Source organism: Temnothorax longispinosus, chromosome 1 (assembly GCF_030848805.1).
Source record: "Temnothorax longispinosus isolate EJ_2023e chromosome 1, Tlon_JGU_v1, whole genome shotgun sequence".
NCBI lineage: Eukaryota > Metazoa > Arthropoda > Insecta > Hymenoptera > Formicidae > Temnothorax > Temnothorax longispinosus.
Genome location: NC_092358.1, coordinates 25,322,559 through 25,350,530, shown reverse-complemented (window position 1 = coordinate 25,350,530; position 27,972 = coordinate 25,322,559). Strand labels below are relative to the sequence as shown.

At 38.9% G+C, this 27,972-nt stretch overlaps 1 protein-coding gene across 3 annotated transcripts in view; it reads right to left on the bottom strand.

Annotated features, from left to right (window-relative positions):
• Positions 1-27,972, bottom strand: part of LOC139820800 (lachesin) — a 145,398-nt gene that overhangs the window by 33,721 nt on the left and 83,705 nt on the right. For 2 of the 3 annotated variants that reach the window (XM_071791336.1, XM_071791353.1), the window contains exons 3-6: positions 16,331-16,491; positions 7,140-7,325; positions 6,618-6,807; positions 5,934-6,062 (exon numbers count right to left, since the gene is read on the bottom strand). In XM_071791336.1, coding sequence (XP_071647437.1) covers positions 5,934-6,062; positions 6,618-6,807; positions 7,140-7,325; positions 16,331-16,491 — 666 coding nt within the window. The remainder of the gene's footprint in view (positions 1-5,933; positions 6,063-6,617; positions 6,808-7,139; positions 7,326-16,330; positions 16,492-27,972) is intronic. The other variant, XM_071791343.1, reaches the window with a different exon arrangement.

Sequence of the window (27,972 nt, the reverse complement as noted above, 5' to 3'; positions counted from 1 at the left end):
AATTATTCGTGCATCAAATTCGTGCATATTAATTGAAGAACACTTTCGTCAAACGCAAATTCGGATACAATCGCGATAATAATAATTGCGACGCGATTATGAATAATTGGTAATTATGACGCACGTTGTCGATTATGCCGTAAAACGCGAACGAGAGCCAGAAAGTGCGGGACGAATTATCAGAACGAAACACACACGACACAACGAGGCACTTCGGCGCGTGTTAATTCGAATGCGCGTACTCTCGGCAATTCCGGGCGAACAATTATGCGCCGAATTGAATCACGTTTTCGCCCCTAAGCACAACCGCGTGTTGTATCGCGAGAATTGATTTATGAATCCCTTCTGGCCGCAACGGGAGAAAGAGAGAAAGAGGGAAAGAGATAGTTTTAATTGTTCCGATTTGCCGGACGTGTCTCGCAAATCCGTTGCGTGATTTTCCGATGGATTTACGCGCAAACTTTCGATCCATCCGAAAGCTCATGGCACTGATTTCACACACGCACGGCGCGATAGTGTGATAGTGATGAATATTCGCGCTGGGAATTCTTCGTGTAACGTTTGACTCGGTCCTACGTGACGATGGTGACGCGTTTGCCCGGATAACAAACGGCGCGAGATCGCTCGACATTACTCTTAATTGTGAACGAGCCCGCGGGCCGAACTCGGCGAAACGTAAATACGCTGCGACATTTCAGCGTCGGACGTTTCGCCGCCAAGCAATTGCACGGAATGCAAATCGTCGCCGGGCATTTTGCACACCACCGTTTATTGATAAATTGATCGTTCGAGCGGTGGTAAAATTGTATTCAACCGTTCATTCTTTTCTCATACATAAATATACATTGATACAATTTTCTGTGATACACTGTTTCTTATTCATGAGATATTTTAAATAGCTATATTAGGTCCTAGAACTATTGCCACAAATTTGCTAATTGAGCTTTAATCGAATTTTTCTTTAGTGAATTTTTAGTGAAATTTTAATAAATATTAAAACTTCTTTGACTTTTGACTTTAGAACGCCAACACGGAAAAAAATTTAGCTAAAGGATTTGCTACTATACGGACAACCAACATTTTTTTACTGCGAGAGCTAATTAATTTTGCAATAATAGCAAAACCTTTTGCTGCAATAGCAAAGTTCAGCAAAACTGTTTGCTATTGCAACAAAATGTTTTGCTATTATTGCAAAATTAATTAGCTCTCGCAGCAAAAAACGTTAGTTGTCCCATATTTAACAAATAGATTTGCTGTTGCAGCAAAACCTTTTTTTCCGTGAATTAAATTCTTGTTGAAAAAAATAAGTAAACTTGAAAATTTTCCTTTTTTTCTTTATTTATACTTTTAAAGATGTCCGTTGATATAATAAATTCATCTATCAACAAACTGTTTGCAAAGTATTTTTAGCGGAAAATATTTTCGAGAATATGGGGCATCCTGTATCACGTTTATGCAGAGTAACCGCATAACTGGATATTATACGGTAACGTGTGCAAGTTCACGATGCGGTATCGCCGATAAATATAGCGACGCCAAAATAAGCTTGTCGAACATCAATCAAATAAGTTCGCGGATGCGATATCTGCGCTGCAAAATGGACAGCAGCCGATCGATCTGAACCGAAGAACTGAAATAGAAAGCCAACCGCGAAGCACAATCGCGAGCTCGTTAAATAAGTAAGCGTTACAAGCTAATTTCTTTCGCCGCCTCCGCTAATTAAGCGCAGCGAGCGTGCCTCGAGGTCGCTTAATGCGACCTGTGGCGCGAAATTGCATTCGTCGCGTTCATATTCTAATCTAATGTAGTGCAACAATTTAATGTTGTGTAATAATTTAATGCACTAACGCAACGCAGCGCGCAATTCTCAATATCGCGTCAAATGCCCTCTAGATAAATAATTCCCATATCGATTCCTGCAACAATTAAGTTGGACTTGAAAAACAATATTCATTTTCAGTGCCCGCTTACAAATTTGTAGGATAAAATATGTTATTTTTTAACACAGGAATAAAAAAATAGACATTAAATACGAAAGAAGTTGAATTATCTAGTAATCTCTTAATTTATCATTCACTACACCGTTTTTTCTTTGCAATTCAATATTTTAACAAGTTATAAAAATTACTTCGAAGAGTTTACCTTCAGTACACAAAGAGAAACCGAGCGCTATTTACTTAAACGAACGATTAATTACAGCAAGCAGAAGATATAATTGCGGATAGTAAGTAACAAAATCACCAAAGTTAAATCTCTCGCAATTCGGGCGTTGATTGTAACGCAGCTCAGCACGTGTAATCCCGAGACAGTAATCGTGACGATATTAATTTTCCTTAAAGGGGGTCAATAGCGGTATCATATAAAGTCAACTTACAAATGTTATATATAGGGAGACCTGTTATTGTGTTTCCAGGTCGAATAGCGACTTAGCCTGCGTTAACAGCTCACACACACATACACACATCGAGGGTGGGAAACCTACGGTCCACGAGAGACCGAAGATTTTCTCTCGTTTGGACGCGCAGAGGACCCAACGTCCGATATTCCTGCGGTAATAAGATAACGCTCGATCCTTTTCTATGAGGCTTGCGCCACGTATACTATTCCGGCGTAATAGTTCTTTGTTAAGAAGCAGTGTTAAGACCGTGTCGAGAATGTTCCGTGTACTTCTCGCATTGCGATGCGGCTAGTCGCGTTGCTTTTCAGAGGTGGTCCCTCCTCCATCTCCCCGTGTACAACCATATTTATCTAACGCGTAATTACGCGTCCGAGTTCCGGAGAAAAGTTGCAAACGAGGGTGGAAGGAAGTCGCGAGAGATGTAACGGAGAAGTTAAAACGTTGGGACTAAGTTAAAACCGGAGCGGACGGCGGGGTGTTTAAAGTTTCTCAGTAAAGTTCAGCTTGTCACATCTTGCGATGATTAGATCAGGGCTCGGTCTCCCTTTTTCGAGTCCTTAACTAAGAAGGAACTTTCATTCTGCCGTCGCGTGGATGCCTATGACGAGCGAACGTGAGTAGCGAGTACAATTTTATTTGGGGGGGGGGGGGGGAAAGTCTGGAAGTATTGTATCAACTATTTACGATTACCGCAGTTCTTCTTGATGTTAAACAGTAGCTGTAGCAATGAGATTTACGGCTCGTAAAGTGACTTAATATATTTCTACGAACCGTCGATCTTCTCTCAATATAATTTTACGAAACTTTATTGAGAGCGCTAAAAATAGATAAAACGGTGCAAAACGATCTGAGAGATATGAAGTAATATCAAGCACCGAGTACCTACACTGATATAGCAAGCCTTACAATTAGCACGTATATGTCGACGACAAAGTAGTAATCGCGTAATCGCACGCGAACGGCGCTCGCCGACGATTCCGGACGTTCTTCCGCGTTTTCAAAGGAAGTTCAGTACTTTGGTACTCGCGTCACGCGATCGTTTAAAGCAATCGGCCGTCTGCCACGAACAGTTTCCGTATCCCCGAATCAACCGAGAGCCCGCGCTTTGCTATCCACAATATCCCACGGCTGGTCGCGCGAATTTCGCGGCAATACCTCGCGGACGCGGGTTCGTCTATACCGTATTTCAATGAAACTCGATTATCGCACGATCTTATCGTGGTGCCCGAGGCCAGGTGCGATATCGTACAACCGTAGTGGAGCGTAGCTACGTACATAGGTACGTCCAATTTCCGCCGGAGAAATTACCTCTCCTCCACTAGGTTCTAAGACACGGTCGGGTCGGTCGTAACCGCGGCTTAACTCGCTATCGTCACACCACGCTTCCACCACAACGAGGCTACGACTTGCCTTCCTTCTCGCCTCTCTTTTACTGTTACGCTCTTTTAACGAGTGTATAATCTCTTGATGTATGGGAATTTATCTCGAAATCGGATTTCTCGCGTAAAAAGAAATTTAGAATCCAATTTCTCGTGTAAAGTTTTTATTTGCTTAATTATAACGATTGCTAGAGCCATATTACAGCAAACTGTTGCGCGTTGCCCTGGCTTTGTACACAATTATACATACTTTTTATTGTCATATCGTCGTCTTTATATTGTGATAAAATATTCCTTAAAAGTCTTTTGGAACTTAGATTTTGTTTTGTTACAAGCTGCACGAGATACTTGTTTACTTAATAATTTTATCTCCTTCTTTGAAATATTAAAGAATATATTATAAGAGATGGGTAATCAAACTGATTTCATAACGAAATCTACGGGGAGTTGAGTTTACGACATTCCTTCGACATAGCGCGTTTCCTCGCGCGTCTTCATTCGCCCATCGTTTTCGCGCAATTTGAACAGAACCTTATTGCGCACACCGTCTTCTCGCTAAACCTTCGAAAGGGGAAGGAGGGAGGGGGAGGGTATGAACGTCGGTGTGTTGCACTGTCGTCCCGAGTGTAATTTTATTATCCCACGCCCCTTCCCGACACCCCATCTCACCCTGTGAAATCTCTCCTTCGCCCTCGTTGCCATTACGCGCCTGTTATTTAAGCAGTATTTTACCTTCGGTCTTTTTCCTCCCTCCCTCCCTATCTTCTCCCATTCCCAGCCGCGGTCTTCGTCATTCTCCATCTCCGGCTTTTACGAAGGAGAGCTCCTTGGTCTCGCTCCCCGTCGTCGCTACGGTAAAATTATGCAAGGAGAGGCGACAATGGCTATCTCGTCGTACAAGCGACGCTTTTCTTCGTCGTTGCCGCGGCACCTTGTATTTCCTCCGAGACGCCTCTCTCGTTTTACACCGAGAAGTGTGTCTCGCGTGGATAAGGCTACTGCCGGCAGTTCGCGGACTTTACACCTTCTGGACGATTGCTCGAGGAAACGTCCTGATGTACGGGAAACCGTGGTGCTACGTACGACCAGTAAAAAAACGAATCTTGATGCATTTCCTCGCGAACACGCTCGTTCTACTTTCGTCTTATGAGCGTCTCTCGCTGATTGATGCGCGATTTGTTACTGGTACGAGAGCTTTCAAATAATGTCACGAATCTACCGAATTTCGAAATTTCAGTTATCTTGAATAAAAATAGTTAAAAGTTTGGAGGCAATCTTCCTTTGTGTATGTAGAAAGTTTAGATATTATTTATTTTATGTTAAACTTGTATAATAATTGTTAATTTAAAATAGGATACAGATTTTCCATTTTATTTTTATATCTAATTTTAAATTGTATAAATATATTAATGATAAAGAGATTGAACACACAAACACACACAAACACACACACACACACACACACACACACAAATGAATATAAGGCTATTCGAATATTTCATAAAAAACGTCATAAGAAACATCATTTCACTTTTAGATATCTAATATATTCAATGTTTACGTACGTTCGTGTATATTTGATCGTTTTAATGAATAGAATATTCTGTAAGATATATCTACCCAATCATGCAAATTATTATTAATTAAAGATTAGTTGAAAGCTCGTTTCACTGAGGTTCCATGAAACGTACATGTTACAAAACGTCCGAAATGTTTACTTTATAAATTTTGATGTATTCTTTATACTGGGTCACGGAGAGAAATTGCGCGGTCTCGCCCTTCTGTTATTTCTCACTTTTGTTAGCAGCATTGTAACAGTTGAAAGTTTTAGCAGGTCTCGCTTTGGCGTTATTCGTCTTTTACCGAGACAATTGTATAAGACGCAATTTGTGCGAATGTTTCCGGCGAGAAAACGACTTCAAATTGATACAATAGTCGGATTAAATAATACTGCAATATATGATAATATAAATAAAATTGATATAATATAAGTTGTTGCAATATGAATAAAATTAAATTATTGATATATTTTAAAATGTATACATCGCAATAATATTAATAAAACAAATGTCAAAATTCGCGACTGCGAGAAATGTCCTTTGTGGCATATGGCGGAAATATCCGAACAGAATAGTGGATATATGTATAATACTTACAGTGCACATGTAGCATCATTCGTTTGCTGACTGACGGAGGCACTCCGTTGCTGGCGATGCACAGGTAGGCGCCCATCTCGCCCCTCGTTACTTTCGACAAAGTCAGCACTTCACCCTCTGCAGTGGGTACTGCAATATGCAAACACGAAGGGTCTCAGAAGTTAGCTCGTTACACGTAATCAAAGTATGCAACATTAATACCCGATCGACTTAGCAGATTAAACTCGTACAGGCGCGTAAACGTCCACGTGGAAATTCGCCGTTATTAAATTTAATATCCATTTCTGATACGACTTATCATAGATGCCACAGTTCTGATTCAAAGAGTGGAGTTCAACTTGGAGCACTAAATACGACCAGTTAATGTCGCAAATGAAAAGGTATCAGTCAGCTAGTGTAGTACACGTTTTAACGGTTTTTTTTAATTACAAATTCAAAATTTTAAATTTAATATAGCATATTAAAGACGAAATAGATTCTTGAATAATTTCTTCAATTAATTTAATATGTACCGGATGATTAAATTTTGACTTTAGCCGATCGTGGCGACTGTCCCGGTGGGATCAATTTTAATTGCGCCGACAATTTCGAAGAAAGTTGTTCGGTATCGCAACACGCCGCTGTATCGCTCCCAAGGGAAAAAAGCGAGATTGACTGGCGCGAAATAAAACTTGGAGCCCTTACTTTTTGTCTTGCCGGGGCCGGTTCGTGAAATGATTTCGGTGCCGTCTTCCCGCTTCCACACGATCTCGGGCTTGGGATAACCGCGCGCTTTGCACACCAGCTTCGCGGCACCTCCCTCGGGAACCATCATGTCGTTCGAGGTCTCTTCTGAGATGATGTCTGGCGGTATTACCACCTCCAAAAACGCGCTCTGCGAATGCAGGAGGAGATAAATTATAGCTCGTCTACGTGTATACAGCGGTGCACGCGGAAAGAGAATATGGAGTGTTAGGAAATATACAACGAAACCACCAACCGCGGATTAAAGCGGAGAGCTTCGAGTCTGAGGTCGCAATTATAAATCAATGAACTTGAAGTAATTTTCGCGTTACGGAAATACTCCATTCGCTCGACAATTGCGTGATAATTATTAATTATTATACATTTTGGGCACTTGCGGTATAATCTTACAAAAGACATATGTAATATTATGGAATTATCCTTCGCGCGAAACAAGTTATCTTTATCAAAGTCACATTTTACCTGGCTCTTCATGGGATCCGTGTTGACCTGGCACATATAAATCCCACGATCTTCCCGGCGTGCACTGCGAATGCTCAACGTCCACGTGTTGTAGTCGCTGTGGGTCACCGACAGACGAGCGTTGTTCGTGATCACGTGCTCGTGAATCGCTAAGATCGCCTTGGTGTCTGCTTTAATCCACGCCACCTGGCCTCACAAACCCATTTCTTAGAGAGCGATTCGGAACCGTTTCCCCGCCTTCCCAAAGCCTACCTAATCTTATCGCCGTGCGTAACTCGTTAATTAACGATTCCTTTCCCGTCGCTGATCTAACCGGAGTCTACCTCGAGATATATTTCACGAAAGTGCTCGTTAAGGCAGATTTTTTTTATAGCTTCCGCAGTCTTATACCTTAATCAATCCTTTCGGTATCAGATTTGGAATAAGATTTCTAGAACTCTTTTTTTTTATTTTAATGCAACCAAAATGAAAGCGGTTCTTTATGTAAAACTGAGAACAAACGATGTTTAATGTGCCTTAATATGCCGAACATAAATACCGAAAGAGTTAATTATTACGCAAAGTTCTGAGAATTGCTCTGTACAACGATGTCGAGGAAGAATGAAACTTCCTACTAACCTAAAGCACTTTCCTATCGCTTTTCCCGGTTTTTCCCTTCTACGTCAGTTACTCCTGAAATATTCGGAAGTACAATCTTAAGCTTTCTGTCGCGATTCAAATATGAACTCGATTACGATAACGTCTGCGAGACTTTGCGCAGAAAGAGAGATATAAACACGGGACGCTTTCTATTCGCGAATGAATGAAATATTCGTATACATCGCCTCGAAGGCAGGCATCAAAAGCCGGTATATTCTACGAAAGAATCTTCTCTTTATGGCGAAGTCTGCTACGGCTCTTCCGCCACCATCTCTCGACTGGAAAACTGTACCGTTGCGCGCCGCGACGGTCTGCCACTGTGTAAATATGAAGAATTCCGCGAGCAAGAACACGATAACCCATAGAACGTAACTTTTCCAGAAAAATAAAGAAAGGTAGCCGCGAGAGATAACGGTTTAGTAGCAAAGTTCAGGTGTTTTTACTCTCACAGGATGTAACATTATGTTTACATCAAAAACTCGAGCGAGCTTCATATTAGATGTAAAAATAGTAAATAGGATAGAAATAAACGTCGGACAAACACACATATTTCGCCTGTGTGATCTCGCCGCACATATTGGTATAATTTATTACAAGTCCTTCACGCTCCCGTGAATGTTCCCGCAAGTTATATTACTTCTGAAGTAACTATCGTGACTATTCCGAATGTGGGTTACCGCGCTTTCGCTCGCGATCCTTCGCTATCATCAACGCTAAATTGAACTCTCACCGGTTATTGCAGTTCGCTCCAAGCCGCTGATATACGCTATTAATTAAACCCATTTTTTTAACGGATTAAAACCAATGTAAAAAAAAGAGGAAGAGAGGCTGGGCGGAGAAAGGGGGCGAAGAAACGCAATCGCGACTGGTTAACATGTATTAATCGTCATTCCGCCCCACATTCTGGCTGAAGCTATTCTGAAAGAGGAAACTGCAGCGTGGCGTATCGCGAATATTCATCCTCCTCTTCCCGTCCCCTGCCCTCTGCCCTACTCGCCTCTCTCTCTCTGCACAGATATTATTGGCATGAAATTGAACCTGTACCATGTCGAATATCTGACCTCGCATCGCTCTGAAAGGCTATCTATCAACCGACAAAGGAGTTCCGCGGTTCTTATCGATAACCCGCGAGCGGAGTGTATAGAGAGCGGAGAATGAAGGGGGGGAGGGACGGTTACGGAGGCGGTTGGGATGCGAGAGGGTGCGAGTGTTTGGTAGTGACGGCCCTATGAGTGCCTCCACTTATAATATATTATGCCGGAGTATAAGCGCGACCCCATTCTCCCTTTCGGTGCGCCCTGCGACGTTCCGGGGAGGTGGCAAAGCACCCTCTCGGAAAGGAGGGGACGGAAAAGTCGCCGCGACCGACAGATGCTCGCGACTCTCAAACATTTATGTCATATTGCCGTCAATTCATTCACTGATGATTAATTGTTGTTGACCGAGAAGAAAGAAAAAGGGGGAAAAAAGAGAAAGGCTAAAAATATTCTTGCGTACGGAACAATGTACGTGTGTTTCAAGAGCTCCTCGAAATTAAAAAGTCAAAAATATGCTTTAAAAATGAATAAAACATAAAGGGTGAAAAATTACATTTATGAAATTTATAAAATTCATGAAGTTTGTATTATATTTGATGTCTGTAGGATAAGCTGGAAATATGAATATAACATAATGAAACTTGAAATTGAACAAAAATTATCTCTCAATAATTATGAAATAAAGCTGATAGACAAATGATTTTTTTCACGGAGCTCTTACTTCGCAAAACTCTGTAACAGATTTCTCGTGAATATGCGATATGAAAATCGCTCTTGGAAGTGAAAGAACGTAGGTATCCATAGCAACGTGAGTCGGATAATATCGTGCGAGCAACTAGGACGGCAACTCGATGGCGTGCACAATATGTCGCTTCGCATCCGAAAGCTGAAACTCGAAAACCGAGCGACCTCGCGATTCTGCTGCGCCCCCAAAAAGGGAAATCCTGTATACGGCAAGACGAAAACCGTCATTTTCCCTTTCCCTCTTTGAGACACGCAGCATCGCGCACATGTTTTCTTGAAGCAGGAGTGAGTCACGAATTTGCAGTACAATGAAGGAAGCAGAGGATTTAAAGTAGGGAAGAAGATGGGAGGACGACCGAGATCTTAAAGGGCCGTGCCTTGTATGGAAACGAGCCTCTATCTTAATGCAAAAACGTCCTCTTTATCTAATGCAGCTTCCTCCCTGGGTACTGTCGGCTTACGATTTTCCTCTCCTCCTTCTCCTCCTCCTCCGGTCCTCCGATCTTCGTGGTCCTTTAAGAAGGAGAAACCACGAAGGAACCTACGGTGGTAACGGAACAGACGGATAGATAGACGTAAAGAGATTCGAGGATGAGAGAGCGATGGTGAGAAGGGGGGAGGGGTGGGTTAACCTCCCTAGTCCGATATAATATCGCGTTACGTACACCTACTACCCCTTCCCCCGGCCTTTGGCTCCACGTTCCCTCCATTCTCGGCCCTCTTTCATATGCAAAACCATCGTCGGCGCTCCATTGTGGCGCATTGTGGGATCGGGAGCCTCGGTCCAGTCTACCACACCTCGTTTATTTCCCGCCATCTCCTCCGCGCCTCTTCAGAACCCCCTCACCTAACTCTTCATCCCTTCTCATCTTTCGCGTTTTATTCGTGGCTTTCCAACGCCGTCACCCACTTATATAGTGCGACTCGTCCCTGAGTTCTTATTTTCTCGACTTTCGACCGCCAAGGTTGTTCCCTTTTTTAGAGCGGCGTGTAATATAAATGGATAAACTCGCTAATTAAAAGTTTCGCGATTCTCCCTCTTCTTGTCCCCCATCACGATGCTCACTGTTGAACAACTCGGTCGGACAGCCATCCCCTTGCCCTGCGTACCTTTATTGACATCACGGTCGGGATTCGAGATGCTAGAGTATTATCTTGTAATCTTTGTATTCGACTTTTTTTCGTCCTCCTTTCTTCCCCGTTTTCGTCCTACGACGATTTTAACCCTTTCGAGACGATTTTTTTTCTATTATATTTGTTGAGATTTATATCTATGATAAAAGAAATTAAGAAAATTTTTCTATCTAATTTGGGATAATTTAACAATAAAGAATTTATTCCTCTTTTATGCTTGGAGCTTTAATAATATTTCTGAAATTTGAAGTAATACATTATATAACTAGTAAAAAATTAACAAATAATTTATAGCATCTTGAAAGGGTTGATTCGAGAATAACACTACGCGAGCTCTGCGATCTGAAGTTTATTTTCATAATTTACTTGATCTTTATACAATATTTGTACAATTAAAATGAAAAAGAGAATAAACAGAGACAAGAGAAGAAAGAAAAACTTTCCAATAAAATTTTGATTAATGGCGCGATAATAATTTTAGTGCGCATCCTGCATACATGAAATGTGATTGCTTATTATACATTGCTTATTTCACCACGGATGTGCGCGAAATTCGTGCGTCGCGCCCGAGAACACGATAACGGTTGGGTTAAATGTTAGATTTTATGGCAGAACACAACGTCGAGCGTCGCGGCGCGGCACGGCACGGCACGGCACAGTGCGGTACGGCACGCTTGACGGTACAGCGAAACGCACTCATCCGCGTAGCCGCGTGCGCGGAATTCGAACGATTAACCGATTCACGTGACACGCACGTTTCGGACGGAGATTATTCGTTCTAGCGTACGCTCCCTGGACGTACCGGGTGATACGAATAAAACGCGCTAATCTCCTTTGTTACTTCGTGTAAGAGCGCATCGAATAAGCTGAAAGCTGGATCCAGACCGAGTAAACGAGTGCGAATAAACGCGGAATAGACCACTTGCTTCGATCAGCACTGGTGACGCCATTCTCGTTAAACCAAACTCTTCACTAGCGTTTGTTTGCACTCGTCCACTTAGTCTGGGATCCGACTTGAGATCATTCGTCTTGGGAGTTATGCAATCGACGTAAATAAGATTTTAAAAAATTGCATATTTAACGATAAATATCGGTTCGAGACGTTTACAAAGAATTATTCGTTTAAACGCACAGATATTGAAACCTTTGGTCACGCTTGTTATTCTCGACTTACTTTTCGTACTCTTAACTTTGTTAACTTGATAATACGTCCTATGACACGTAAGATATTTACACATAACTTGGACACAATCGAAACTCATACCAGAAGAGAAAGGTTTCGTCTCTAACTGAATCGCTAAAATTGATTGCTGCTGCTAAAACGCGACTTATCGTCTCCGATCTAAACTCTAATATTAAGTTACATATCTCGTTTATTTGTCTAGATTATTAGTGCTTACTGTTAAAAACATGCTCATGCAACCTCGTGTACTCTCCGTTATCAAATATTCATGCATCATTGGCATGCCTCTCGCATATAGACAGGAATTCAGTGACACGCTAAGAACAATACGTATCCAGCACGATCCCGCTCCTCGGACTCGGCAATTACTCAGGGCGCATAACACGTCCGAACAATGTGCATCTCAATCCTTCTCCAATGCAGCTTGCACCATATTTCATTTCGCACGAACATTCAAACCTCAAGTGCGTTTTATGCAGTGCGTTTTATGCATTGTAAACAGACACATGTGCAAATAGAAATTGTGCATTCGTGGACAAGCCGATGTGGACCTGAATGTTTTCGTATCGGAGGGGCAGGGCACGGAACGATTTACCATGATGACATTTTGGGAAATTGGTGCAATGACGCACAATTGTAACCCGCTCGAACTCGAATGAGAAAGAGTTACGTCGGATAGAAGATCGTGATATAAAATAACAAGACGTTTGGATGGAAATTATATCATATCCCATAATTTTTGTTAGAAAAATATTTCGTATTTTTTCGAGATATTCGCAAATTGACGCTCTTGTGTAACCAGAATCGATATAATACGTCTATAATATTCCGTTAGGCGTAACGATAAAATGTACGAAATTTGATAAAAATACAGAGTATCTTCAAGACAATAGTAAGTAGAAATAGGAATAATCTTGAGATCATGTAAGATAACACTTGTGTTTATTTGGCACGAATGTGCTTAAAGTTGGAAATTAATATGCCTAACGTTTGTAATTATTGATTTTATAATCTGTCATTGTTTCATGCCCATCATTCCTGTTTTGAAATATCCTTTGAAACTTCTCGTCTCCAGATTTCCAGGTATGCTATTATCTACCGAGGCAACAGAATCTAGAATTCTTTTTTATACAAAGTATTGTGTATTGAAAGAAGTATAATAGTATAGGCTAAATCACGCATATTTAAAATTACTATTAAACAAAATTATCGTATTATTAAATACATAATTACGAGATACCAGTTCGTAAGCTGTATAAAATTGTTGTCTATAAATATTTTAACTACCTTTTACGATCCACTTTTGCATTCATTAACTCTCGTTCAAAACAAAGGTAGATGCTGTTGCCTGGGGTGATCGTCGAACTACCTCGGTTTTCCAGCGGGTGCGATTAAGCATCGAAGCTTAAATCTAACAAGCGGAAAAGCCGGATACTAGGCCTGAATATCTTCGCTGTAGGCTCGGGCTCGTATTGGCCGATCCACGAGATTCGCTTGGAGCATAGGGCATTCAAGTTGTAAGCAGTGTGCTCGTTGCGCGTTTAATGTTAATTTGAACGTCATCGTTCTGCCAGTTCCTATTCAAGTCGATCAGGAGTGAAACTCAGTTTGACGGATAAACTTGTTAATCATCTTCATGAGTTGTTCGAGCTCTTTTGTCCTGCGAAAGTTATCCGGGAATGAGAAAAGAGTGTGTGGTTTTCGATCAATACTGATACACGTGCTATTTTCAAATCTGAATGTAAATATCAGTCTGATGAAGAAAAAATAATATTTGTATACAGACATTTATGTATCAATTGCTTATGTGGCTGGTAACTATATAAATACGGAGCGTTTCTCTTAATGATCGAAATAAAGAGCTACGAATTAATCAATTGAATTGACACGAGTGGTTGTTGATCGATCGCGATGATAAATTGTGCATGTCACGAATGTATCTTCAAAATTTTATCGTTATGCACGATACACTATACAGACGAACTGTTTCTTTTATGATAATTACGCGATGATCGTATTTTCTGGTGTTTTTTTAGTTTGCAACGATCGAAACTGGTGGATATGTTGTTACGCAAAATCATAATAATTGAAATTACTCGGATTTTCAGAGATGGCAAAGTAAAGATGTTCAAATATTTAATATCAACGAGAAGTGTACTTTATTCTTTAACAAGAAAATTTTTTGCTCAGAATTTTACTCTTTTTAGACAATACGTTATTATTTCAGTTTTTTTTTTAATATCTCATACGTTACAGTATGGCAGAACAACGATTTTCCATTTTCGTATAAAAATAAAATTGAGATACACGAATATACAATATTTTCTGCTGCAAGTAATCCCCTAAAAATTTTAATCTATTTATTAGAACTGAATAATGTAAGAAATTTCATCCATTTAATGAGATGAATAATCGATATGATCATTTTCATTTGCGAGATTTTGCGAAAAATCAATGAAAACAATCGCGAATCTACGAAAACAAAATTTTCCTTTTACTCTCATAGATCTCTATACGCTTAATAATTTAAAAGAAAAGAAATAATGAAACCGTCACGATGATCCTTATTAGAAAGGAACGTAAACTCCCGCGCAGTGGATTGTCCGACCGTGTTAAAAGAAAGAAGTTGAAACGCGGGCGAGCGCATTGCCGGAAGTAATCGCATTTTCCAACAAGTTATAAACTCTGACAGTGCCAAGTTTAATTAAAACCTACGACGGTCGCGCGGGCGGCGCCGAAATTTCTTTCCCCGGGCGAGAGGTCTCCGCGGCTTGGGGGAAAGGGAGCCGGCTATCGGGAAGTTATCGGTTCAACAAGTGGAGCCGTAAAGCGCTTAATACGCCACATCGGCGATATGTTCTCGCGCGAAATCAATTTCGCTACATATAGCGGCGCCGTGTGCCGGCCTTGATCAATCTTCCTTCCATTGCCGGGATCGCGCCATTACCAGAAAGTGTAAAGCGGGACTTACGCAATTACACGCGGCTCTGAGCTCTCTACAGGGTGTTCCGAAAAAAGTACAAATAACTCCTTTCCAGCAATCTGTTTTACAATTACGAACTAGAAAGTCATAAAAATTTATATAAGATTGCATTGCGATTAAAACATTTGTATATAAGAAATTATATTTTTAAAATAATTGTTATTTGATATAGATATGATAAAATTTTGCTGTCCAATTTAAAGATTTTTACATTTTAATAATTTTACTAAATAATTTTATCAATATTTGGTAAAATTGATAATGATATTAATTAAAAATGTGTTTTATGTGAAATTACTTTCACGAAAATAAATTTCCAATCTCTTGAAGTTTCCTGCCTGCCGACCGGCAGAAGATCAACCGGCAGAGAGTCACTTAATTAATATTCATATTTCCCGCAAGTTTGTTAAAACAAATTCTAAGTAATAATAACCATTTTAACATGTGTACTTTAATGTAATCAACGATGCTTGTGATCTTATCTCGGACATTCACGCGGCGAGAAGCCGAAGAAATTATTGCGCCAGTAATATTGGACGTGGTCTTTTGGAAAGCATGATTCCATGGAAACGGGGGTGGGCAATGTGCCCGAAAGCCATTGTCAAAAAAAAACAATAGCTGCAACGATGGATCGGCTTTTTTTGTATCCATTCATCCTCTCGCGATTCGAATTCTTTTCAGAGAAAGGACAAAGGTGGAGATCGATCGATCGATCCGAATAAATTCCGTCCTGGCTACGCGACGCGTTAATATTGATAACATCGATCTCTCGATAAACGTTTGGTCTACTTTGCGTTTCAAATCTCTCTACGACATTAGGAAGAAGATGCTAGCTTGAAACACGCGAGCGTATGTATTGCGATAGCTACAACTCCAGTATCTTAATTGCGATAACTCGCGACGCATAACCCGCGACGCGAACAAAATGGGAAAGCCGTTATTACGTGCGCGTCTTAAGTTCGGTAATAACTAGACGCATATAACTATCGGTTGTAATGACGGGTAATAATACATTCTTTCGACGCGCGAAGGCATCATTAACCATTTCGCATGGAAGAGTCTGTCTCTCTCTCTCTCCAGCGTGAATTGTCAGTATTTCAGACGAAGTGAACGAAGAGAATAAGACAGAAGGAACGTGAAGAGACTATGAAACTTCGGTTGCCGCGTCGTAGTCGGGCGGTACCTGTATACCGGCTGATAGATGAAAATGGATGTCGTATACAGAGAGATAGTTGGTGATGGTGGCTGCTCTGGCAACACTGTGGTAGTATATATATATATTTTTTTTTTCTTTTTTCATAGCTGGCAGTAGTGCAGTTAAATGCAGTGCTGTGAAGTGCAGGCACGCGCGCATATAGGTGGTGCAGTAGTAGTAGTAGTAGTGACAGTAGTAGAGTTAGTAGTAGTAGGTAGTAGTAGATAAGGTAGTAGTCCATTACAGGCGGACACAGGTTAATGGTAAAATAGTTACCCGGGCCTTGACGCTGCCAGAGTGATCTCCGCTCGCGGAGGAGGAAGGACTCACCCGGTATCCACCGAGGTTGTTCACCACGCAGGTGAAGGTAGCGTCTCGACCCTGCGGGATCGTTACGTTCTCCAGCGGGTAAGCGAAGTCTGGCTCTAGCCCCGTCACTGAAACAGACAACAACAACGGTCGTTCGTCAATTGAACGCAATTCTTCGTGCTCCGCTTCATTCCGCTTCATCGCCGAAAGTTTCGACGGAGCAAATAACTCTTTAAAAAGAAATTATTAACTCTAAGATTTAAGAGCTAAGATTCGAGCATTTTTTAGATATATTAAAATTATATTAGATGAATTAGATATTATATGTATCAGGCTAGAAAAGGAGGATAATTATATTTATAAAGAAGAGCGTTACGTGTTTTACATTTTAAATATCACTTAAGCATATTGCATATTAAATTAGTTAATTCTCGACAGAGTAAATCGGAAAGTCGCAGTAGTTTCGTGAAAATATCCCGAGGCTCTTTTGTCACGGTACGCACTGGATAGTCTGGATACGCGGATATTTTATGTCGTGTTATATATTCATGGAAAAAAACGGGCCTTTGTAGAAAGTTTGGCGTTATGGAGCATTCATACAGCTATCTCATAACAGGAACTATCGTGCACTATGCGCGAATGCCTAAGTACCGGTGGATTTTTTTGCGAAACGTTCAAAAGTGACAAACGGGTCAGTGACGAAACTTTCCAAGCAATTTTCTCACATTTCCCAGCTATCTATAAATTCTAAAAATAGATTTGTTTAAATATTATTTTTACGTGTATTGTTTTCACTAATGTAACAGCATGATACTTGTATTGTAGGGTGTAATGTAAAAATAACGATAATGAAAAAATAAAAAGATATGACATTAGCAGTGACAATGACTTGATTAAAAGAAATTAAGAGATCAAACATTTCTTTATTACTGTCCACTGTATATACAAATCACTGTTAACATGTTCAGCAGCGGCACTAAATTAATTTGTGGAATTCAAATAGTTTGTTAACAGTATCTCATTGTGGTGCTTGTATTTCGCAGGCTGTAACGATCCAAATCGACAACATTTAGCCGATTTACGATGTAAAAGTAATCAACGCGGAATTAACACCTGTCGCATGTGAAATAGTTTCCCGGCGAACTTTATCTCGGAACCTATATTTCGCGAGTAAACGATACAGTGAAATTGCCGGAAATGTCGCTCGTTTTGTGTGAAATAGTATATCATTCCTTTTTTTAAATATTTCCTACCTACAAATCCAATATTTTTATTGTATTACTTCAATGTAGCATAAAGGTACTTTTCTATTATTTATAGTAAAAAAAAGTGTCTTATCGTCTGTCATTTCATCATCTAGAATTGAATATGAATTAATATAATAGACTTGATGTAGATTTTGATAATTTTATAATTTTTGGTTACACACTTGTCTAAACCTATAAACGTATATTAAATCGTAAACGATATTTTATTCATATAAAAAGAACAAAGAATCCAACAATCACATTTCGTGTAGTAAGAATCGAGAATTTCCGAATAGCGACGCGATAGCGAAGGCAATACAGGAAATTGGTAAGCTATGTGATGGAAATTCTATCGACTATATTTTTTCTCGCCGCGGTCGGACAATCGCTGCTATAGTAGGATTTAATATTGGAAACTCAATCCCTGCTACTTCTAACACTTACCTTTGTGAACGAATTTGCACATTTTCACCGTAGCATTCCGCGTGCGAGATTTAATAACTGTAGTTTCAATAAATGGAATTTTTCTTGTGAACTGCTCGATCAATATACAAAAAGTACTCTACATAGATTTTTTTGTCAAAAAAATATGCTTTATGAGTAACAAACGTAAAGAGTCGTATAGTATCCCATTTTACTAATATTGCAATATTTAATGTTTATTAAGAAAGTATAAAGATATATTTGGCCTAAGGAAGAATGTTTGTTAATATTATAATCATAAACGCACTCTCTCGATGTTTTTACATATCATCTGTCATCTTTAATATATTTTAGTATATTATAGCTTTTTTTATGTAGAGCGTTCGCAGCCTTTGCCCGGTTTGCAAAAGAAAACCGGAATATTACGTAATGCATCATATGGCCATTATGTAATTGCAATTGCGATGCGGAAGAGGCGTTTCCGAGACAAAGAGAGATTCAATATGATGCTCGTGTCTGGTGAACGATACAAAGAAACTGACTTACGAGAAAAGTTCGCCCGTCTCTACCGCGAGAAGAACCTTCGCGTATTGAATTTAAATTCGCGGCTGGCAGCAGCAGCAGCAGCAGCCGTAGTAGTAGCTAGTATCATCTAATGTAACTTGGTTATGTGAATTTTATGAGGCCAAATGGAAGGTGGGAAAAACGCGCCTTATGAAAGCCGCTGATCGATTTATCCGACATTCTCACGGTGACAGACGCGACTAAAAATGGTTGCGCGATCTTCGCACTTCGGAAATATTCCGATATCTTTACAATGTTGCAATATCTTATGGAAAAATTATCTTTCCTTTATGACACAAGAAAGATTATATCAATTTTTATATACGCGATAGTGGCAATGCGGACGGTTGTCAATAAATGTTATGTATATAAGTTCTATTTCAGTTAATATGTCATTTTAGAAGACTATTAGTTGATTAAAAATATAACCTCTCGATATTATCGAAAATATTATCGATAATCCGTATTTGTGTAATTACAAATCACAAATTAACGTTCTTTTTTTAAAATATACAATGGAAAAATAAGATGAATTTATTTCATGCTGCGCATAAAACAATGGCTCGTTACCGAAATGCCAACAAATGTTTATTTCCACGACCGTTGAAAACCGGCAAAAGCTCCGCGTGTGGCTAAAATGAAACGCTTTATACCACGGCTACATTTGCAACACCATTTGTGACGCTAATATAATTGGTTACGCAGATACGGGCGCTGTAATTTGTTGCAATTACGACAATGTGAGGTGCTACGCTTTAAGGAAAATAGCTTTTTCTCCAGAGGAGGGGTAAATTTTACGGTCACGGTGTGACGAAGATGTAGGACATATCGCGGTATGCCGCGAAGAGCCGGGAATTTTGCCGACTGAATTTTCCGGCGATATTTGAAGAGTGACGTACATACGTAAACATTGAGTAATTTTGCACGTTTGTAAAATATATCGAAATTTCTGTTCATGCTAAACATGTCGACGGCCGAATAAATTGAAACAAATAGAATTCATTGCCATGTCATTGCTGATAAATATTATGACGCTATTTCTCAATGTGTCTAATGAAAAGTTTCTTTTTTTTTTAGTTTAAAATAGAAATATTATGTTACCATAATTTTGTTTAGTATAATTCTTACTGTATTCAATGCCAATTTACATGCAACAAATGTGGCTCCTTCTACTTTGCAAATTATTTTATTAATTTTTCATATTTTATATATTATTGTACAAAATATAAAATTAAAATACTAATGTAATACGAAAAAGCGATTATATGCAGCTTTAGTGACTCTGATGATACTATGGAAATTAATTAGAGTCAAAAAATTTAATATAGAAATATGTTGAGAAGTTACGATAATTTTTTAAACATATGTAACAAATTTTATGATATAATATAATTTTTTACGCATAATTAAATAATGATAAACTGATTACTGCTCTAGTAGAAAATTTTAATTATATATTATAATTTTTTAATCTTCTTTGTTTTAATAAAAATTTGTACAACTGACTAATAACACTACTTCAAGCGGATTATTAAATCTAATTAAAAATTGCAAAATAAAGTTAAATCTGGCGTTAACTCTGCTTTGATTTGAAAATGAAAATTAATTTATAATTATACAATATTTTCTTAGAAATTGTGTGATATTTTTCACGATAATTTAATTTGTCATTGTCCTGATTTATTAAAATCTTATATTTTACTTTATTCAATAAAAACGATAGAATTTGAAAGAAAAGATAATATTATATTAATAAATATTAATTTTTTAGCTGTGTTAAACTTTGTTGTAATGATGAATTAATTGATGTACGACATTTAATTCTTATATCTCACAGAGCAAAGTATGCTGTTTCACAATCGCGATTATTCCTCGCAAACAATTATCAACAGCGTGATCAATTGACTTCTATAAACGTCTCCTAAGCATACTGAGGTGACTATTATTTATTGGAGCAGTTACTTTGCAGTTTACTGTTTTTCATTCAAAACAGAAATCGAAATGATAGGAAATAGAAATTATAAATTATTGCTGATAATAATAATCATTCCCGTAAAGATATTTAGATTTCAATATGTATCTTTCATTGCGTTTTAGATTCAGATATATACATATAATAGTTTGTTTAATTTTGGCTTTTCAAAACGCGAAGTGTGACATGAATCGAAAACCGGAGCGAGCAATTCAAGTAACGGGAAATCTGTGTTGTATCAACTGTTTTAATACACATATTAACCATACATAATAATGTACAAATAATTAATACAAATATTGATAATACATGTATTTTGTGAGGTTTCGAAATGTACATGCAATACAGAAGTTTGTTTATGCATTCACAGAGAATCCTTTGTGTTTTAACTAGCTGTTAAATTGACTTTATTAATCGTATTAATCGTATCGAAAATTTCTTAGTGATGAGTACGCGCGATTATAATTAATTATGTTTTTGCGTAGGTATATGTGAGTGTCATGAAGAAATAAAGAAAAAACAAGAAAAAAACAGAGAAGGAGGAGAAGGGGATTCAGAGAGGCATCGAGAGACAGCGGAACAACGGGGTGAGTAATCTATTTTATTTGCAAATCAATCGTTTGTAATTATTTTATGTGAATGATAATTATTATTTGAAATATTAATCATCACGGGCGTCGCTGTAATACGTATTTATATTTCAACGGGTAGCAAATATCACAATTCTCTTGCTGCTGTACTTCATATCAGTAAATGGTAAATCATATTTTATTACAATTTGAGGATTTATGGAAATTGTCTATCAGGCACACATATGATACGTGTAACATATACATGTACCAAATTAAAAGCATAAGAATATTATAGACAGATGTATTAATATTTTACGAATTTATTGCACTCTTAAAATGGATATGTTAAAATAGATCAGTAATATTTAACGTCTGACCGGGAATACGTACAATTATCCACTGATTTATTGTGCAAGAGAATGCACACACGCGTATACATAAAGTAATTAGATTAGTAAAAGGAAACGCCGTGCCGAAACGCTTGCACTTTATGCGGAGCAACGGTCCCGCATAAATTGTCCTCGCCTACAAAGGACAGTGTAAAGTAATGCCACTTAATCCATCTACCTTTACAATAAAACCATCGCGCTATCCTACGAAGCGTAGTGCAAAGTCCCGAGCGTGTAATGTTCGTTTATCTTCCATCGCCCATAAAGCAACGACTCGTGCAACCAAATGCAAATTTTTGTTTACGTTCTGTCAGCACTTTTATTGCGCAATTATAGAGCGTTTCTATAAACTTTCTTACGCTTGCGAGAGGAGAGGTGGCTGAAGAGCGTCTGGATAGGCTAAATGTATGATACATATCGTAAATTATATTATTACGCGATCAATAATAATATTTCATAAGTAAAAGGTACTTTTTCTTATCTAAAATTATACGATCTACGCGATCGATTCCCCAGGAAACCCATAATTTCCATCTCGCGATACATCACTTCGTTGTATCGATGGCGAAAATGCATCTCACGGAGTTACGAGCTTCCAACTATTCGCGCTGCACTTCCACGGAAGATGCGAAGTATGGAAAATGCGAGGCCGGAAAAATGCAAAGAGTACGAAGTGCATCGCGCAGCATATTCCCACTCAATTAAGAAGTTTCCCTATCGAAAATTTTTCCTGTAAACTCACGAAGGAAGCACGCGTTCGCTTTTTCCACGCGTTTCGAGTGTCGATAACGACGATGATGTATCAAAGCGTCGCGATAAAAATACACTATCGACACTTACGGCTGAAGGGATTACACGAGGTTGAATTTGACAGAGGGTGGCGTTCGAAAGGTTCAGAGTTCGCGTATTTTAGTCGATTCTATCATGAGTTTGCGAGACGAGCTACTTTTTCTACCGATCCGCATCTCGTTACACGTTATAGTGTTCATGGATCCGCATCGCGATGTTCTTCCGGATTCATGCCACTGTAAATACAATACTGACATACGGAAATCTTTTGCATGCCAGAAGTTTCATATACCCGACGAGAATGGATGACGTTTGCGCGCGATGCACACATATGCGTCAAAATTGCGCAGACGTGACAGATATGAGAGGATGTACAGAATTTATCAGAAGTCTTATTTTTCCCCACACACACAGTTACAGATTCTTATATAGGTAAAGTTTTCTCTCATAAAGTTTTACTTTCACAGAGCTTTAATCTAAGACGTTTAATCCGAGATATTTAATGTTGAAAATTAAAAAATTAATGACCTCAAGTAATAATGACGAACAGCTCGTAAGTTTAACTTTGTTGAAGACATAGTTCTTCATTAGTTATTCATTAAGAAATCTGTAATTAAGGGAAAGCCACGTGGCTTTATAGATACATACTATAGAGAATCTCGCTCGATCCGTGGCCGCGATAATTCATTGAGTTAAGTCTACGCACGTACAATGCGAGTAAAAGTTTTGAGTGTTATAACAAATGTATCTTGCAGAGTGTGCTGCCATCAAAAAGTTCGGTAACTGGGCGTCGTTGACAAATCGATCGTACGGGCCGTTTCAGGAAACTTAAATTTAAATCTTGAAACTTACATTCAAGTCTTAAATTAAAAAAAAAAAATAAAATTGTTTAGCCAAAACATTACAGCTATATTTATACAGGATTGAATAAAAAGATTATTGAGTCGCAATGTGTATTTTACATATTATGGAATGTCTTGTGAATTCAGGTGTCAATAGATTGAGAAAAAGTAGTATAATTCAGTTTTAAATCAGCCCGCGGGTTGGCTTTTTATCCGGCGGAAATGGTTTTTAATCAGTGCTTAATCAAATTGAAAATGTGCCTGCCGCAATTATGTAAATACGAAAACTCGTACGTTCTGTTATTCACGTATATTTAGCTACGAGGAATAGTTCCATATATATGTAGAGAAAAATTAGAAGCCGAGTCAACGGCGCGCCTTTACCTCGAGCACTCTAACGCGTATGTATTCAGTGCATATGTCGGGAGTTTTCTGACTGTGCCGCTAAACTAGCCATAAATTTGATTTCGCGGTTTAATCTGAATATACCAAAACACATACGTTAGAAAATTTTTGCAAAATATGTATTATCACATAAAATCTTGCAAGAATTACAGGAATTACAGCAAGAGTATAATAGATCGTGATAAAGGATTTATTACGAGTAAAATTTTAATAATTATTGCTTGTTTGACTATTATATTTAGGTATATTGACTACATTTACTAGATTCGGATCGTTGTTGAGATATAACGTGTTTGTGTATTTTTTTGTAATAAATTAGGCACGTTTTCTTTAACTTATAACGCCGCTTCGTTCGGCGTTATGATGTTTCACGCTGCTTCCATCATGTATGACGCGGAGGCGAACTGAGAAACACCACGTTCTCTAGGAGGTTAGAGAAAGCAGTATCCCAAGCGCTTTTACGACGGGAAAAAGAATTGTGTAGCGAATCGACTGAGTTTATAGCGTCCGTAATATTAACGTCGAATATCACGACACGCAGCGTCGCGCCGTAACACGAGTCGAATTATGTTTGGCATGCTCGATTAAAGTCCCTGAGCCAATAATTTCTTTCTTGGACGTATCTCGTACAGAGTATTTTGTTGAAGTTAATCTTCGTATATATTTCTATACGAAACGAAACTAATATACTTATTAGTAGTTAATATATTATGTTACTGACTACTCGCGTGTGACATGATATGAAGGAAAGATCTCTGTCGATTTGCCATGCACTGACAAATGATTAAAACAGCAATCTTGTCATCAAAATATGTTCCGCCCATTTCTTATGCGAGCTAAATGCATGCTCTTACGACTTTTATCCTCCGCCGAGATTTGGCTTTCCTGTTGCTTACCACATTCGCGACAAATTTCTCAAAAAGAGCTCTCAACTTTTCTTTCATCCGAGACATATCATCTTTTTCGCACAGTCCTCTCGTACATGTATACGTCCAACCAGCCGAATGCGCGAGAAGAAAGGGTTGCTTGTCGAATTTAAATTTACAGAGGTGCGTTAAGGCGTACGGAGCGATCAAAAAGTAAATATCTAGAATATCACAATGTGATGTGTCGACGGCGTGGCACGGGACGAGCGCGAGTCAAGGAAAACGGCAGCCGTCGCCGCCGCCGCCGCCCCGTTGCCACATTGCCCGCTGAATTTTACGAGGGTATTTACATGAGCGCAATATTTTATGGGGCACTTAATGCCAGGTCACGTTCTGTCCCTCACTGCCGGGGCGGTCTCCTATGAATCAAAGTGCGCTTTAAAGATTTCTTTCTCATCCCGCGACGCGGCGGATAAGGAACTCGCTCGGGCTCGTACCTCGTACGGAATATCTTACGTGGCATCTACCTATCTTATCTCAGGGGGTCTCTTTCTCGTTTTCTCTCTCTCTCTCTCTCTCTCTCTCTATTTCTTTATCTCTCTATCTCTTCCTTTCTTCTTCTCCTATCTCTCTTTATTTCTCTTATATATCTCTCTCTTCAACCAATGAATAATCTTCACCCCTTGCGACGCCAGCGAAACTTGTATCGGCGAGGGATCGCGGAATCGTGAAGCGTAAACGACGGAATTCTTTACGCGGCTCTTATCCCGATGTCGATATTATCATCTATTCGAAAACATCCCACCTTTAAAGTGCCGTGATAGAATGCAACTTCATCGGGGGATAAAGTATATGATCGCGATGGGCCATAAAGCACGATAATGCTGATATTCGTATATTTTTATGACGCACACATTTGTTCAGAAAGAAAACTTATCCAAATAAGGATTAAAACGCGATTTATTGGACGATTGGTGTCGTTTTCAAGCGCAAGATGTGAATTCATACGATGTGCGTGTGCATATCGCGACTACTTACGAAAACGCAATCGTTCGTTTCGTTCCCTTCCCCCTCCCTTATCTCTCCTTTAATTCGTCGCGGAGACCCGAGGGCAAATGCAATTACTCCCTTAATCAATTTAGATAACTCGCAGCGGAGCCGGCACGTAATTGTTAACGCGATTATCTGTGGCGCGACCGGAAAGTCGTGGAATAATGGACGGGCGTAGGATGCCTAGGCGTCGTAAAGGTCTCTTTTCGGGGTTAATGTCGTCTCCCTTACGAGCGAGCACTCGACCACCCTTGGGGGACGCCTGTGTTCACCATAGCATGGGTTTCAAGTTGGCATCGCGCCAATTCGGGATCGAGTAACTTCAATACCGACGAGATTTCTGTTCTACCAAAGATGCGTGCTCACCGCAGCTCGCAACAACCTAGTTTCAAATTATCACAATTAGTTCGCAAGATGTTCATACGGAGGTCAAACAAACAATAAAAAGTATTAAAACATGTTTGCAAATACTAAATTCTTACGATTCAAAGATTATTACACTACTATTGTTTCCAAAAACAAATTTATTCCTAATTTTTGCCTCGCGGCAACTCGAGAAGAAGAAGACAAATAAGCACGTATCTCTCTCTGGTGAGCTACAACCGTTGCAGTCGAGAATGCGCCCTCGCGTTTATTGCCGCGTTGTTTTCGCTTCCAGACTTCTTGCTATCGGGAGGTTTAAGCGCGGTGTATTTTCGCAATTAAGACCGAGAGGCGGAGGCGGAGCGGAGCGCGGTTTTGCCGCGCTCTCTTTTGGCCGAATTTAACGCCGGCTCTGGATCAAAATGTCCCGTCCAAGCGTCGCTGTTTAACGGAAATTCGCGCAACATTGTGAACTACTTCCACAATCCGTAACTGACAATACATTTTAATGGTAGGATATATCTCTGTCAATTAGCCGCATTGCCATTATATTATCATAAATTAGTTGTGTGTGAATTGCCATTTATTTTTATAACTTATTTATATTTATATATAATTAAATTTAAAAAATCCATTATTGCGAAGATTATTATTCTAATTTTATTATTTACTTCGTATCAAAAACATGTAAATTACAAATCTTGAAAGGTTCATATGATTGTGAGTATACAAATTTAAATAGTCTTTTGAAGTCTATTTTGTAAACTAGGTACATTGTTGCAATTATTTTTTAGTCAATTTTAAAATCAATTTTTAACAAGATTTAATTTGACTTTTACGATATTTGAGATTCTATTGAATTTTTTCGCGTAACAAATGATTGCAATGTAAATTTTAACACAGTTGTTATCGGCTATTAATCAATAATTACGTCTGGCGTGCTCATATGATTGATCGCCTCTAACTGCACGAGATGTGCTCTTGTCGGCCAAAAGGAAATAAGTCGGAGCAAATGGGCCGTTTACTGAGCTACATTCAGCATCGTGGCCTTAGCTGAGAATTAACTCTCCGCTTTTATTGCTATGTACTCTCGTTTAGCTTCTTGCGATCGGGCCTCGGAGCCCGAGGTGTGTGTTCGCATTTAACCTTTTCGTGCCGGCGGTGAATAAAGCTTTTTGCTTCCTCGGGCGATTTCTCGTGCGCTCGCGCTTCACATTCGTATCCATTCTGCAGGGTGTTGCGTGACTTACTGACGGAATACGTTCCTGTAAGATCATTTTTTATTCTTACATGAGTATAAATATTTCCAACTCATTAATCATATATACATGTAAAGTTATTGTTCCAATATTTTATATATATACGTCCTTTATTTTATAATTTTTGATAGGTAAAAAAATATATTTGCCATTTAATCAAGATATCGTAGCAAAAGATATAATTACTAAAATGGGTTTAAAACATTTCTTTGAAAATCATAAGCTTCTATTTCATGTAACTTTACGGCCAAGTTTGCGAAACAGAATTGATTAAAAAGTGGAAAGACGTTTAAACATATAACATTTTCGAACCAATACTTATGAATATCTGCATTTGCAATTTAACATTACTCCGTTAAGGAGAGTGAACTAGAAGAGAGTTTGTTTTCTCAAACAAGAACGAAGAAGATAAAGTAACTGGGTCGCAAGCTTTATTCTACGATTGTGCCCGACCTGTTTCTTGGAATGTGCCATTGCATTATTGCTTTGTTTCTCTCGACGACCACGGCCATTAAATTAAAGCCTCCTCACATTATCGCGAGATACAAGCGCGTGTTGACAAGCGTACGGCTTCTTTTGTAAATACTCGTTAAAATTACTCGTGGCAAGATTTATCCTTATTCTTTAATGGAGTTTTAATCAAAATGGAAATTTCTCGCCGCTGAAAACGCGAGAATTTTACAAGTTTACGCGATGAAATATTAATTCTGCATTTACATGTCTGTAAACACAAATAATTCTCGACTTGTAAACTAGACTAATTCTAAAAGTCGTTACAATTGTCAGCGTTTAAGAGATTATTAATTGTATTTGCGCACCGGAATAATATTTTTCACTTTATATATCGCCGATTTTCTCAAAATCAAAA